Source organism: Leuresthes tenuis, unplaced genomic scaffold (assembly GCF_036924035.1).
Source record: "Leuresthes tenuis unplaced genomic scaffold, fLeuTen1.0.hap1 SCAF_10, whole genome shotgun sequence".
Classification (NCBI taxonomy): Eukaryota; Metazoa; Chordata; class Actinopteri; order Atheriniformes; family Atherinopsidae; genus Leuresthes; species Leuresthes tenuis.
The window spans coordinates 5,710,165-5,725,650 of record NW_027325364.1 but is presented as its reverse complement, the minus strand read 5'-3'; the positions used below and the strand labels follow the sequence as shown (position 1 = coordinate 5,725,650).

Below are 15,486 nucleotides of genomic sequence, written 5' to 3'. Positions count from 1 at the left end.
TTAATCCCCTAAAATATCTAATTAAATTCAGTGAATTGATTAAGTGAAATTATTTTATTAGCATTGGCTAGAAGTGATAATGTGCCCACTGTTGGCAGCTTCCTTCATATTCTTCTAGTTTGTTACATCAATACATTTAGCAAACAAATAAAGGGGATGAGTCCTTGTCCTAGGAAGTATAAAAAGTCCAGTATAGCTAATCATTTTTCATGACAGAGATGTGATGGGAGAGAGCAGAGTGGAGGCTTGCCCTGCAGTGGCTCCATGATGAGCTGAAACGGCTTTAGTCATCAGTGACAAATCTAAGCAAAGAGTAGAAAATTTGCCTGACTGTGCTCATTGTTTTACTCATCAGGCCCCAGCTAAGGTTTATCAGTTACATAAACAGGAGCAAAAAAACCTCACAGACTAAACCAAAAAGGATGCATATCATTATTCTAAAAAACTGCAGTGCTTATCCTTATTTCTAGAAACACTCAAACACAAGTTACCTTTTAATTTACTTCATGAAACATGCGTAAACATAAATGGAAATACAGAATATAGGGCAAAAAAATGTTATATAATTCTAATGAGCTTGAAAGTAAATATTCAGTATGAGCACCTTTATTTTTCTACTGAGCCTGAACCCTCTTCTGCAAGTAGTCTTCAGGAATAGTTCTTCGGGCCTCTTGAAGGATACTCCAAAGCTCTTCTCTGGATGTTGGCTGCCTTGTTCTGTTCTCTTTCAAGATGATCCCACATTGCTTCAGTAATGTTGAGGGCCAGGCTCTGGAGAGGAGTCATGATTGCATATGACTGAAGGGCCCGTTCTCTCAGGTTGTGGGTCAGGTGTTTGCTTTTTTTTTTCCTGCTTCCAGTGTCATGTCAATACTTAATAAAGAACTTAGTGAAGAAACAGTTTCATATTGTATTTTTAGGCTTTCTTTTTTACTGGAAGACTATCACATAGACACTCTATTGATCCCTTTACCTTAGTTGCATATTAAAAATACCAATGTTTATTCATCTGATACATCCACTGTTCTCATCTGGCCTCATCAGAAATTGTTTTCTTTGAAGGGTGTGAGTCAAGAAGCCATTTTTAAGGACAGAACACAGAGAAAAAAGGCTTAGGTTTGCCAAATGACACCTTTCCCATATGTAAAGAAATGAGGGATGGCTCATCTGCACCTCTGCACAGTCCTGCATATCTAAAAGATGATAGATAGATAGATGATCACATACAGTAAAGTAAACTGACTCATTGTAGCCATAACTTTGGTTAAACTGAAAGGAGCCCACAAGATTCATCAGGTTAGCTTGTAAAGGAAATGATAACATATCGTAGAATAAATCTGTTATTCTGTGTGGTCATTTCTCAGCCATGCTTACTGCAGTAAAGAGACAGATGCCTTCACAGAGTTAATATTTAAGATAACTGACATGCCTTCAGAACAAAAGCAATCTCTGTTTGCTGCAATCAATGTCTTGTGAAACATGAGCTGATGGCTGGGAGACTGACACAGCATCAGCTTGAACCAATCGGCTACCTCCGCTGAACTGGCTGTCCAATAGGCAACTCCCTACCCTGGCTTTCATAACCATGTTGTGTACAGTGTTTTACACATGAGTGTTTTTAAAGAAGGAAAAACACTTTTAAGATGAGCCTGTTCAGTAAAATTCCACTTTTTCCTTTAGAGTAGTCTATTTTTACTGTAAAAATATAATAAATTCTAATAATAATAATGTAACAAAATATAACTAATCAACCCATAAATTATGAAAATTCTTCATTAAACTCTTCTTGTCTTATTTGTATAGTTTAACATTTTTATTAATGCAGCTACAGAGGAGATGTCAAGTTATGTTTAAGAAGAAAAACATATAGCAGTGAATGCATGTTTCTATTTTAAATTCAAGCAGATTGTTGACAATATGCAGCTTGTTGTGGCTGAACTCCTCACAACACATTCAACTGAACGTATGTGACCACAGCAGAACAATATAGCCTACATTTATACTTAAAATCACTAAAACTTCATTATATTTAGGTGAAGTATAAACAGATTAAGGCAATTTGAGAGGTAACACAAAACATGTTGCTTAATAAAGGTTTATTAAGCATAACAAAACACCTCCAAATGAGGTAAATGGCCAAACTGGTTCTGTCCAAAGGTAACAAATTCATCAACACTGTGGCCCATATGGTTTCCTGGCCATCTAATAGGCCAAGATGTTTTAGGTTTTTGGGGTTATTAAACAAACCAGACATAATGTTGCTTTTGGTAGTCTTCAGAGGGGCAGACTCAGGTCCTATAGCTTGGAAATAGGGGGCTATATGGCCGACCACTGCTTATTTATCTCAAAAAGAAAAGGAGTACCTTGCGTGTGCAAAACAGAGGAATAAAGAAAAGGGAAGGACTTATGATCACAGACCAGGAGCTAATAGCACAGGAATCTAAAGCTTTATTTTAGGAAGCTTGAACATTGACTTTTACAGATACTATTCACTATGATATACTCCTCCAAAGTGTGTAAATGGCGGAAGAACACTCAGTGTTGAGTCTAATGTAAATGATTTGAGTTGCAGTGTATATTTTGAATCGTGTGACCATGCAGTCCTCACTCACCTCCACTAGGTGGAGATGCAGCACAGCAGCTGGACACTACATTACGTAACCTCAGATTTCCCCAAAGTGCTGTGCAGACACTGACCCCTCCATGTACTGTCACGTCCCCCCAGATCTCTGGAGGAATTTGTATCTGTTAGGGCGAGACTGCAAACACTCAGCGACAAAATACAAAATGTTTCCTGATTTTGATGTGTGTCACACCTTAATTTCATTCTTTTACTGAACATAACCAAATTCAGCAGCCACTAATCAGCATAAATAATCTTAATTATTTCTGCACTGATTTGGCCCAGTAACCATATGTTTTCTTGTAAAATTGTGATAACATATTTGACTTAAAGTATTTGTAAGAATAACACTTTAATTCTTTAATTCAATGTGTTTTTTTAGTCATTATGATTAAATTTTCAAAACAAGAGGGCCACACCTTTCCCTCATTCGCTTGCAGTCAACATAACCTACCTGGATGATTGCTAGGCAACAGGTTGCCAGTAGCGACAGGGTACATCAGCGCCTGTGTGTGTATCTGTAGGGGTGGGGGGGTAAACAGCCGAGCAGTGAGGGGTGAGGTCTGCCGGGCTCAGTCAGCATAGACACAAACACGTATCTACTGCGTGGCTGTTTTCTGCTATGAATTCAGGAGCCCTACGTTCTGCAAGGACGCGCCTGTTCGTTGTTCCTCTTATTTCACCGAGATATCCTGAGAACTGAACCGTCGGATCCACCGGAATGGAGACCTACCGCTGACCGAGACTCCCGAGCTCCCCAGATAACAACAGGTTAGTGTTTAGACTCAGTCACTCTCACCTGCAGCCGACGCGCACACGATCACACTCAGATCCTGTCATATAGGACATTTTCTTTAAACGCGTTCATTTTATAGCTTGATTGTTTTTTGGGTTTTGTTGGGGGGGTTTTGGCGCTGTAAAAGTGTACAAGAAAAAGACGCGATTTGCACGCGTCTTTGGTGCATCCACGTGCGCGGTGAGGAGTTCAGCTGTGGCCAAGGAAAGCTGACGAATAACAGCTGGTTCATTGCAACACATGCAGTTTAATGTAAATATATATAGAGAGACAGACATTTAAATGGATGGTCATCACTTTATACTGAGATTATTATCGAGAATTCCTGTGGGTGAGTCTACTTATTATCACAGTGGTATTACACGCATTTAGATATATGTGGCGAAATGAATTAGACCACATAAGAATGATAACCCATGTTAATATCAGCACTCTTTTGCAATTGTTCATTTATTTTATGCATGTGGTTGAATCAGGGTTGATTTTTGTTTATCTTGTGCTTGTATTTCTTTACATAGAATATGTAACTTAAGCTGTATAGAAATTCCAGTTGCAACTCAGAAATTTTAACTATAAAAGAAATATCAGACCTTTAATTGTTTTTTCAGTTTCTTACATTTTGAAATTTCTTGTAATTTCCCTGGGATTTATATTGAGTGTTGTATGGGTGTTGGCTTATAAAGATTCATACACAAACAGCATTCTAATGAAATGCACCAATACAGCTAAAATATCAGTGTAAAGGATAATAATTAGATAAATAACATAAAATAATATAGAAAATAAATGTATTTTTTCCTTATACCTGATAATGAAACTTTTTATTTGAGAGCTCTATTATGCTGTATTTCTATACTACACCAATCAGTGATGGTCATTTTTGGGTAATTATAATTATATTTATATACTCTTTTTCAATTCTTAAACCATTAAAAACTCACACAGTGAGCCTGTGGATTACATCAACATTTTTAATATAACCTGCTCCTTGTCTAAATTTGGCTCAGTATCCATTCAGTTCATTTTCAGTGTTTATTCTCGGAAACTGACAAAGCTGTATCTCCTATCCACCCCATGAAACTCTCACTGATGTACGGCTGAACTAAAATAAGTTGTTTACTTACATTGTTTCTTAAATCAGATTTTTTTGTAGTGTCATCTTGAGGCTATTTCAGAACGGCAGAAGTAATTATATCCCCTGACATGTAGCTGCTGATGAACAAAGACAGATAATGAGACCTTTTTTTAAAAAAAAAAAGTGTCTCCTTTCAAAGCGAGAATCTCTTTCATAAGTTGTCAGTGGGAGCTTAAATGTTTAGCGTATCTCTCTGAAATGCTGTCAAGAAAAGCTGCTAACTCTGAGCGCTTAGTCATGGAACCGCTGATAATATAAATGTTGGGAGGCTTTGAAGTGCATTGCATAACCTTGGAACAAATACCAGAGAGGTTTCAGGCATGAAGTGCTAATACTGTGTAACCTGACTCTGTGTCATTGGAGGACAAGACGCTGATATTATGATTTGCTAGTAAACATTGATGGAATATCAGCGGACAAAGAAAAACAACCCTGTTCCTTATAATTTTTCTCAGCAAGGCCAATGAATCAGTGCTGTGAAATATCATTTCTGAGTTTTTAAGTGTGATGGATTACAGGCTGCTGATCAGTGAGGCAGGGCTGAAGGCTGCTCTTTCTGTCGCTTTTGTGAGCTGTGGATATATCTTTTTTTTCCTTTAAGGCAGAAAGAAACTGCTCTTTTGCTCCTCTTGTCACTTTGAGTCGTCTCATATCGCATTCAGCCTTTCTCCCAAGTTATTGTCAGTGTCTGAGACAGCTCTTCACGCTTACTGAAGCAAAACAGAAGGACATAACCCAAAAAAGATTGGGGTTTATGTTATGCAAATGTCTCTCTGAGACAGTAGTTAATCTGGTAAAAATTGAGTAATTATAAATAAGAAAAATGGGAGAAAAAGTTTTCTTTCTCACAGAACTTGATCTTATTTTTTTTTGTTTTAGATGTATTTCATTTTACTTAGGAAAATTAGAGCCTGGCTACAGTGGAGTCCATCGGTCACAATTCTGTCTAAATTCTCCCATCTGGAAGAAAAAAACTGGCATATGGTAAAATTACCTAATGCACAAATTATAATTTTACACAGCTACTTTCTCATTTAACTTCATTCTGCTGCATCCACCATAGTACTGAGTAAATAACATAACATCCCTCCCAAAAGACAAATCCAAGGTATTGCATAACACTTAAGAAGACAGGAGAGCAGAAAAAGCATATTTCTTTATGGTTAAACTGATTACAACAAAAGACAATGATATGATTTTTTTAGCACAAAAGGACTGTTATTCATTTTAAGAGGTCCTATGCCAAATCTTTTTGTAACCACTAACTGCTGGCATGTTGCTCTCTTGATTGATTTATGTTATATTGCAAGAATTAAGCTAGTGGTGGATATGATTAAAGCAGATATCATAAGCAAGGAAAAAAAAGAATACCAACTCTGTACTTTTGACCATAAATAAACAACCTCAGTTTGAGTTATCTCATATATATAAAAAAATATATATATATATATATCTTGTAAATAAACAACTTAGTCTGTAGTGCTTCTGGGGTGTGCAGATGAATTTTGAGACTGGTTTGTAGCAATAAGTCTCAGTGAGTTTGCTCAACTAGAGAAACAACATCAAACAGTCTCACTCGATGTTCTGGAATTGATAAATTTACCCCGGGCCCTGTCTATAGAAAGGCATTACAACTCTCCTCTCCTTCTAATTTATTATGTTAGGCCCTTGTTGTCAGAACAAATGAATCACACAGCTGCTGGCCAGTTTTGTTTGAAGAAAGTTTTGTTTTGTTTTTTAATTTTGTTCGCTTTGCTTACGTAACTGCATCCAATGAACCAGCCTACCCCAACCATCTGTCTACTGTGAGAGATGCACAAGGTCAGAATCTAGCCTTTAAAATAGTAGCAGTTTGTATGCTGTATTGTCTATTCACATAAAAAAGTCTGTCTTGGTCTCGATGTATATAAAAGATTGATATAGCCTCTGGGTATGAGAAATTAAGTCCCTTCAAGGGATATTCTGTCTTTTTTTGTGGTTATTTCTTCAGTTGAGGTACTAATTAATAGTCGGTCTCTTATGTGCAGTAGACACAGTCAGAGCATTCTCAGTTTAGAGAAGCTTCTGGGCAAATTTTCACCATCTAAAACAACTCCAACCTCACTGATATATAGCTGTTCGAGCTATATTTAGTTTTATATCACCTATATTTACATTGGCACTATATTTTCTGAACTGGTGTCATAGTACAAGTAGCCACTGACTGGTGGGAAGAGAAGAGCTTTCATCACTTTAGATTTGTAGATGTCCACCACATTTGTTGTTATTTTTGTATCCCCTCAACGTAAAAGCTCTTGTTTCGGGTAAGACTCGGGTAAACTTCTTCTTTAACTCAAATACATCCTTTAGCAGTGTTGCATAACCTATCATCCTCTGTCAACACTGCGCAGCCAAGTTAATGGAAACATTCTGATGTCACATTTGTTTCACTATACAGTGAATCAAGTTCCAGTTCTTACACCCAACTCCTCACATACTAACTCTTAGAGTCATTTTGGACGTGAAAGGTTTTCCAGATTTGTAAAAGTAACAGTCATGGTACAAAGTTCTTTGGCATTATGGGCTATCCACAATAAAATTTATTTATTTGTGCATTTCAGCACCTACCCATGATGTTTTACTGTTTCTAGGATTCCATGTCATCAAATCTTGTCTAAAGGACTGTTCCAATATCAAGGGTCATTTAAGGGGCCTTTGTATTGTGACATTTCTAGAATGCATCAGTGCATCCTTATTGCTCTGAAAACATATGCAGGCCTTTGCGTACATCCAAGATGCCACAACAGAAGATGGTACAATGTCAGCGCAAGATACATTCAAATGCAGCCAAGTTTTTTTTCACCCTCTGTTGTCACCATAAAGCATTGTAATTTGTTTCCATCGAAAGACAACAAAGTACAAATTGCCAAAGTACTGGCTGTTAGGTAGGCAGTTAAAAGCTACTGGTTATTTAACCAACCATGTCAGTTTCTCAACTGCTGTAAGTGTAAGGGTCAACTGACAGAGGGGCGGATGACATAATGTTTACCCTGTTGTTAAGACTTTTTAATTATGTGGTTTCTAACACAATGAAGGACTCTTTCCTTGCCAAAGAGCGGCATGATTTGGACCCATTTTACAGAGAAAGCATCCTTGACTTTGAGAAGCATCTTGTTTTGCTGGCACTATTGAAGGAAGCTTTCCTGCTGCCATTTTTATTGGAGTATCTGTTGTGTCACTTACCATCTCAGAGGGAAACTGACAATTTGCAGCTGTAAAGCAATTCCCCACTTATCAGAAAAGACAGCATTGGTGGAAAAAGAGCAGAATGTGATGAGTTGAGAATAAAAATGTGTTGGAATCCACACACCAAAGGGTGACAACGCAGCAGTTGTATCCATCTTTTATGTTCTGTCTACGGTCTAGATTATCTATTTGAGTGTCACAACATGATAAAGTAAGCAGAGCTCACACAACGCCTATTTGCGTTACAGTTGATGTTAACCTTTGGTGACATTGATTGAATTTGTGTGAAATTAGCCCAAACCAGTTGCTTTTCTGAATCCCTGGAATTTTAGAGCCCTGTGGCAGCTATCTGCCTAATCTGTTTAGTAATCGGTCCTTCATCAGCCTGATGTAAAACTATCTATATTCATGCTTTATTCATATAACCTTGTGTGAGGAAAAATTATTTTTCTCCGAGATACATTTCTCCACTGAATATTAATTGTTGGTGCGTATTGGCTGCATGAGTGTAATTCACAAGGCAAGGTCAGAAATTTCATTATATGGGGCTGTATAATGAAGCCAGTGATAAGTCTACCTCCAGAGCAGCATCGCCTTCAATAAATGTTACATAACAAAAACTCTAATGCTAATTCTAACCCCTTTAGCTGCTGATACATGTGGCCAAAGGAGTCTGTCGAGACTCTACTACTCATTGAGGCGGCTTTCTGCCTGAAGATACATAGACACATCCTCTTTATCCCTTCTGTCTGCATAAATTGATGAAATCTAAGAATTTATTTTGTTATATTTGTTTGCTGTTTCAGCCTCATAACCCCAGAGGCCATGACCTTTAATCCATCTATTTGGATTTTCACACAGGTCCTATCCACTGAGCACATCTTCCCTTCAGAGATATTTCAGAAAACGAGAAAGAGCTGGAGCCGAGACGATCAAGCATGGATGTGCCCAGGATGGCTGAGGGCCTCTTCAGCAGCACGCTGTCCTCGTCGGGAGGAGGCCATCATGTGCCTTCCTACCTGACGCTGGAGCAGAAGGCTGCTTTCGTCTTTGTGCTGCTGCTCTTCATTTTTCTGGCCCTGCTTATCGTGCGCTGTTTCCGCATCCTGCTTGACCCCTACCGCAGTATGCCCTCATCCAACTGGACAGATCATACTGAGAAAGACACTTTTGATTACCGTATCGTGTGAGGAGACCTTAGGTTGCACAAGTTAGAAATAATCTTTAGATAAATTGACTTATTTGATTTTCAGAACAGATGACTGCTGATTCACCAGGAAAGTCACAGCTTTCAGAAAATCTTCTGAAAGTTCAGACTGAAAATAAATTTGACAGCATATAGTTGTCAAAACCAATTCAACAGCTTCTCCCTGCCAAATCAAAAAAGAAATTGTCAATCATAACTATGACATGAAGATAAGAGAAAAACTTAAATAAACTACACACTGACGTGATGCACCAGAGCCAGTGCAGGTTCACCCTCCCTTTCCCCGCCATCAGTTCTTGTGTGGACTACCTCACTCCTACTCCATCCCATGTCTGGGAGTGTTTCTCACCTCTCACACAGGGTCCAGTATCTTTCGAGATACAAGCCAGATGGATTAAAACAGTGTTTACATCTTATCATGTTTACTTACATTCTAGATTTTTATTGATAATGTAGACAATCAGTGTTTAAAATAGTTCAAGTAAAAAGAATACAGTGTGAGTAGCTGAGGTTGTTGAGGTCTTTTGTTTTATAGTATTTTGTCTTAATTTGTGGAGAGGTCTGAATGACTTTGTTTGAAGAGGAGATTAATGCCTTATGTGTTTGTAAGATATTATGTGACGGTCTTAACTTTCTAGACAGGAAGGAAAGGTCATGAAAAAGACTTGTTTAAGGGTCATGAAGCAGGTTTCATAATCAAGAAGAAGATAACTGCAGTGGAAAAGCTCCCTTTAATGTTTAGATACAGCAGACAAATACCAGCAGTGAGTAACTAACTGTTCTGTTTGTCCTGTGAGTGGTGAAGAGGCCTTCAGTGTCTGAGTCTTTAGATGTCATCAACCAAGAGGTATCGAAGAAAAGTTTACTGTGCTGTACTGTGTGCCTAACATGATTTAAGATTAATGTTTTAGAAAAATGAGAGAAAATGGGTTCACATTTTAGTCTTTAAATGTGTGTGTTTGAGGGTGTGGTGGCCATTTAAGAAAGAAAAAAAAGAAACAGCATTTTACTGCCTGCAGTTGGTATATTGACAGTTGGTATGCCATATCTGCAGAGTGTTGATGTGGAAGATGATGAAGTATTTTCACATCAAACCCTTTACAAACTGGTGTTGTGGCTCTTTTGTTGGGCAACTTTTCAACTGTGCGCCTTATAGTGTAGATTGTTTACAGTATCGTAGGTAGCAAAGACACTAGAAACACTATCACAACAGTGTCTTTGCTCTTCACCGATGTCATACAACCTCTTAAAAATAAAGAATAAAAAACATACGAAATCTAAATATATTTTTCCTGGTCTTATCCCTTCCAGGGCATGTACTGTGACCCTTTTGGCGACATGTGATGTTCTTGTGATCTGCTGTGGCCTTTTACTGCATAATGCAGATGTTGCAATGTTGTGCTGAGGTGGTGTTTTTTCCTCTTTATTTTTTCTTTTTCCTGCATGTATCTCCTGCAGAGTATCCTGTCTGTGCATGATGAATGGTGAAGTGCTTTAATCCTGATGTTGTAGCAGTGGGTCAGTTGCTCAAGCAGCTTTTTCCTATCTGTCCTGGAGCCTATTGTTTCGATCTGTTTTCCCTGTTTCAGCCGCTATTCTTTTGTAATAAAAATGATCACAGTGCTCAACTGCCTTTTTAATGTGTTTTATTTCATCAGATACACCCACCAAGCGGTAAAAGTGGCAGGTGTTAAAGACAAACAAATAAAATGGGTGAGAAATTGGTTCCTCCAATCCTTCTTGACCTTTACAAGATGGCAGTATGTGCCAGAGGCCTGTGCATTCTTTTCCATTTTATCAGTGACTGGTGGCCGGCAGGTGTCTTGATTGGTTTTCTATGAACACAGACACACTAGTCTCTAGGCACTCATAGTGGGTTTTTGAGCCAAGACCCATTAGAAATCCCCAGAATAACAATCTTCTCTCGAATATAAATGCTCAATGTGTTGGTATGAAATAATCTATTGCACAACATCTTTAAAAGAAACTGTAATTTATTACATGTAAAATTTGGATGGATGGATTTTTTCTTTTTTTTGCAAGCGAATGCATCTGTTGTGTTACTTCACAATTCTGCTGATATCACGCTTCTACTTGTTTTTTATTTATTCATTTTCTGGGAGGGCAGAGGAGCGGATGTGGATCAGAATTTTAAGTGAGAGTTGATCCAACAGAGAAGGAAAGTGCAGTCCGTGCATTTTGGATTGTTATGTAAAAGACAACCAGCGTCTGTACTGAAGCCTTTTCACAGATTGTGTGTTTGAACGTCAAGCGAGTGATGTTGATTTCATCCACGCCTAATAACTGCAGGTGATTTTATACCAGAAATAAAGATGTTTCATGTGCTTCCACGGACCCCAGTTTTTGGCACAAGCTGTAAACAGAGAAGACTTGAATGTAAGAGAAAGATTTGAGCAATAAGGAGATCTGCCATTCGTAAATAACTGACAGCTGACTTTACAGTTGAACACGATACAGTCATCAGTCCTCGCACAATCTCTGCTTACTCAAAAATAGCTTTTAGCATCACCTCAGGGGTTTGAAATTTTTATCGTTTTCAGCGATACCAGTATAGAGTATTATCATTTGGGAATGAAAGCTCTCATTTTGTGCCCCTGAAATCTCATTAGCTCATGCCAGACAAAGATTAGGATCCAATCTAAACACACCCCAACACAGCAAGCAGGAGCGGCAGGAGGGAGCATTAGCCATTATAGATCAATAGCACAGTCACGCTTTATGCAACATGACTCACATTAAAGAAAGCCACTGATAATTAAATTATTTTCTTTCTCTGCTGTGCACACTCAGATGCATTACGCCAAATTTATTCCCTCCCAAATGGCCCATTTCACCATTAGCATCCAGTTAATTTAATGGTCTATGAACAGGTTGAAAGGGATTGTTCCCCTATGAATGTGGGTGGCTATACAAGATGACATAAGGAAAAGAGTATTGATAATGCATAATTGATTTTGCTGTGATTCCTTTTCATTTTAAAAACCGATGACTTTTCTGTAATCTTTTTCACTGAAAAGTGAAAGGGTTTATAGAACATTGGTTGAAAAGAAAAGAAGATCCCTGCAGAATTTCACAAAGAAGCTTTATGTTGAGATGCAGATGCATATACATTTTTTAATGAATCCACAGCTTGTTAGTAAAAGGTAGACATGTGGATCTTATTGTTTGATTATCCAACAAAACAGTGACCTCTTGAGCAAAGCGATTTATTGATCCGTGCTTATTGATCCGTGCTTACAAAACGAGCTTTCTTGTCATTAAGTTGTCTTCAGGGTTAGTTCTCCAGGCTTTTTGAAGGATATTTCAAAGCTCTTTTTTGGACGTTGCCTGCTTTTTGTGTTTGTTCTCTGTTGAAATGATCCCACACTGCTTCAGTAATGTTCAGGTCTGAGAGGATTTATCACTCTGTAAGACCAATTACAACTTCAGTCCAGTTGTTGTAACATTTGGCACACATCAGCTTTTTCTTCCTCTTTTCCTTCCTCAAGTATGGTTTCTTGACAGTTACTCTTCTGTGGAGACAATTACATAGACAGTAGAAGGATGAAGGCCCAGAAACATCTCTCCTGTGTCAGGTCTTTCATGGATATTTTTCAATATCTTAAGGACATCACTTTCAGATAATGTTAATCTGATGTAAACATTTGATCTATGTCTGCAGCATGTGACATCAGAGTGAGTCTTGAAACGTTCCCAAATGTAATCTACTGATTCATGTACATAAACCTATTTTGATCTCAACAGGTTGTAAAATATCTAAGTTGGTCTACAAAAAATATGTAGCAATGACGTGATGATTTTTGAGGGTAGTCACTACAGACGCTCAAATATATACGCTCAAGTACACAGAAAGCTATTTTATTTTCATAATTTGTCCCCTTCAAAAACACAATGTCCATGATGATGATGGTTCTTGAGGAAAACTCAGGGCATCACTACCTGGATAGCATGAATATTCATGACAATATAGAGCTCATTATAGAGTGCTGGCACAGTCTGAATAAAACAGAAAAACTCAAAAATGCAATAAAATGCTTTTAGTCTATTGGAGTGCATTAATAGTCTTTGTGAGAGCCTCCAAAAAAACAAATGAGAAAAAAAAAAACTTGGGTCCAACTTTTTCAAAGGTGATCCTGAAAATGAAAATGAGAGTGGCTGATCTTCTCGGGCAGGTGGTTTTGAGCCTTAGGGTCCTGACAGACGAGGTGTTGTCTCTTCTGGTCTCTCAAGGACGGCCTGAGGGCTCCCGCCAGGTGACTCCAGGCTACGTGAGCACCCATACAGCATTCAGAGCTCCCAGGGCCCAGGACACGAAGAGCTGTTAAGGCTAAAATATGACATCAGTGTAGAAACCACGGGCAGTCTGTGTGAGAGGAATAAAACAAGGGAGATGGGATTCTGTCTGCTGCGTGTTGATAGAAGTCTGAAGCTGCTCTGTCAGATTCATGTCAGCTGCAATCTGCTTTAGTCCTCAGAGTAAATCAGAGGGAGACAGCTGCTTACGAACGCACAGCACGTCGAAAACCAGCACTGTCTCCCACTGAGACATTTTGTGCCCATATTTAAAGGTTTTTCTCACAGAGAATGTGAGTGCAGGCTAAACGCTGTAACCAGTGTAATAACAGTCATTACCATAGTGATCAGTTTTTTGCTAAGACAGCTTGGAAAATGAATTATTTACATAAAAACTACTATGTGAAGAGATCTTATTATGCATGAGCCATAAAAAAGAGCATTTTCACATATTCTTTTCTTTAGATAAGTGTACCAGATTCAAAATGATTCCAGATTATTAAACATCATTAAAAAGTTCTTCCTTTTTCAATTATTTAGCATTAAAAACGAATACCAGTAAAAGAAAAATTGATGAGGACATTAAGCTGCGCTAAATGACAATGTGAAGGAATGCATTGTATAGTACAGCTTATACTCATATACTCCGACTAGAATTGGTACTTCATTTCTTTCCTCCAAACCGCCACTGACTTAAGACTGTTTGTAAAGTAAGTTTCCTCTCATCTTTTTGACATCACTAGTCCAATACTGACATAACTAAAACGCAACTCAGTTTTATTTTCTGAGACTTGAAGTGAAGACCGCCAGAAATCTTCTGCATTTTGGTTAAAAAAAAAGTATATTACCCAAATGTTGGCTACTTAATCAAATATATATATTTTTTTATGAATTTAAGACATTACTTTTCATTTATACAATGGAAGAATGCCTATTTGCCTATGCCTATTTCAGCCCTGAAACTTTACAAACATGTTTTGCAGATGCAGCATGTGTAAATGCAACATTCCCTTTGAATTTCTAGAGATATTCCAGCCCTCGCTGTAGTAAAATGTCCAAAAGTTTGCAGAGTGAGATTAGGGTTAACGTAGCAGTTAATCTTTTGGGGCATTTACCGCAAATGTATATGAAATTGTCATGATCTGTGTGTTTTTGTGTTCTGTTCATGATCTAGTCATCTAATCTTTGGTTTCTATGTTCTCAGTTTGCTTTTGTTCCATGTTTTTCTGTTCTGTATTTAGATTCTGGTCATTATTCTTAGTTTCCTCAGTTCCCTCCTGTTCTGGTTCGTAACTCCATTTCCACACCTGTTTCCTTGTTAACTAATTACAGCTGCAGTCACTTCCTCATCTGGTTCCCTCAGTATGTATCCCCCTTGGTTTCCTTCAGTCCTTCCCAAATCCTTGCCATATCACCTTTTGTTATTCTCAGCCACTCAGGTTCCTGTTTGTGTCCCCATTCTCAGTTCTGGTTTCTGTGTTTGTTCCTTGTTTGTTTTTTTTTTTCACAGATGGTTTTTAGGTATCTCGGTTTGTCTGCGCTTTCTTTGTTTTTTTTTTGTTGTAATAAATCAAGTCAATGTTCTGGGTCCCTAATCTCCTCCTCCTCCCCCCATGACAGAAATGAAATGAAAATATACTTTATTTATTCCAAAGGGAAGTTATATTATATGTGAGTGAGTTTCCTTGCTACAAAGAATTGCTTGTGAATAATGTAAATGTGTTCAAACGTGCGGTGTTGATGTCAAGACAAAACAATTATGAAGGAGCCTCATTCAACAAGGCTGGAAAATGGCTCTGAACAACATTAGTTTGTCTGTGTGAGACTCGTTCTCATTACTGGAAATAATGTGACAAGCCAGTCTCGTGACAGAATGTGAAACAGCAAATTGATCCACAGCTCAAAATGTTGCAGTTTTACACCAAAGTTTCCCTGTCTGTGCCCTACAGAAATACTTATACCATATACGTGATCATGTCCATCTCTCAGTTGTGTTTACTAGGTCCCAAATGGTTATAAGGAAGAACATTTATTCTACACAGTGTTTTCAACAGTCATTTTACTGTTCTACTTCCATTCCACTTGTGATTCCTTACTTCTCTACTGTGCTTCACCTGTGAATAATTCAGTTAAGGCATTAAAAGTACATGGTTAGGGTTACATTTCAGGAAAACAATTAGGTCTGA

At 38.0% G+C, this 15,486-nt stretch overlaps 1 protein-coding gene across 1 annotated transcript; it reads left to right on the top strand.

Annotated features, from left to right (window-relative positions):
- Positions 1–3,160: 3,160 nt before the first annotated feature.
- LOC140315623 (cortexin-3) lies at positions 3,161–10,620 on the top strand. The gene is made up of 2 exons (XM_072393228.1): positions 3,161–3,394; positions 8,641–10,620. Exon 2 carries the CDS (start codon positions 8,718–8,720, stop codon positions 8,967–8,969), a length of 252 nt encoding a protein of 83 aa, XP_072249329.1. The 5' UTR covers positions 3,161–3,394; positions 8,641–8,717; the 3' UTR covers positions 8,970–10,620.
- The last annotated feature ends 4,866 nt before the right edge of the window (positions 10,621–15,486 follow it).

Bases quoted from the DNA above. Each gene is read 5' to 3' on its own strand.
- LOC140315623 (XM_072393228.1), top strand. From the start codon at position 8,718: ATGGATGTGCCCAGGATGGCTGAGGGCCTCTTCAGCAGCACGCTGTCC.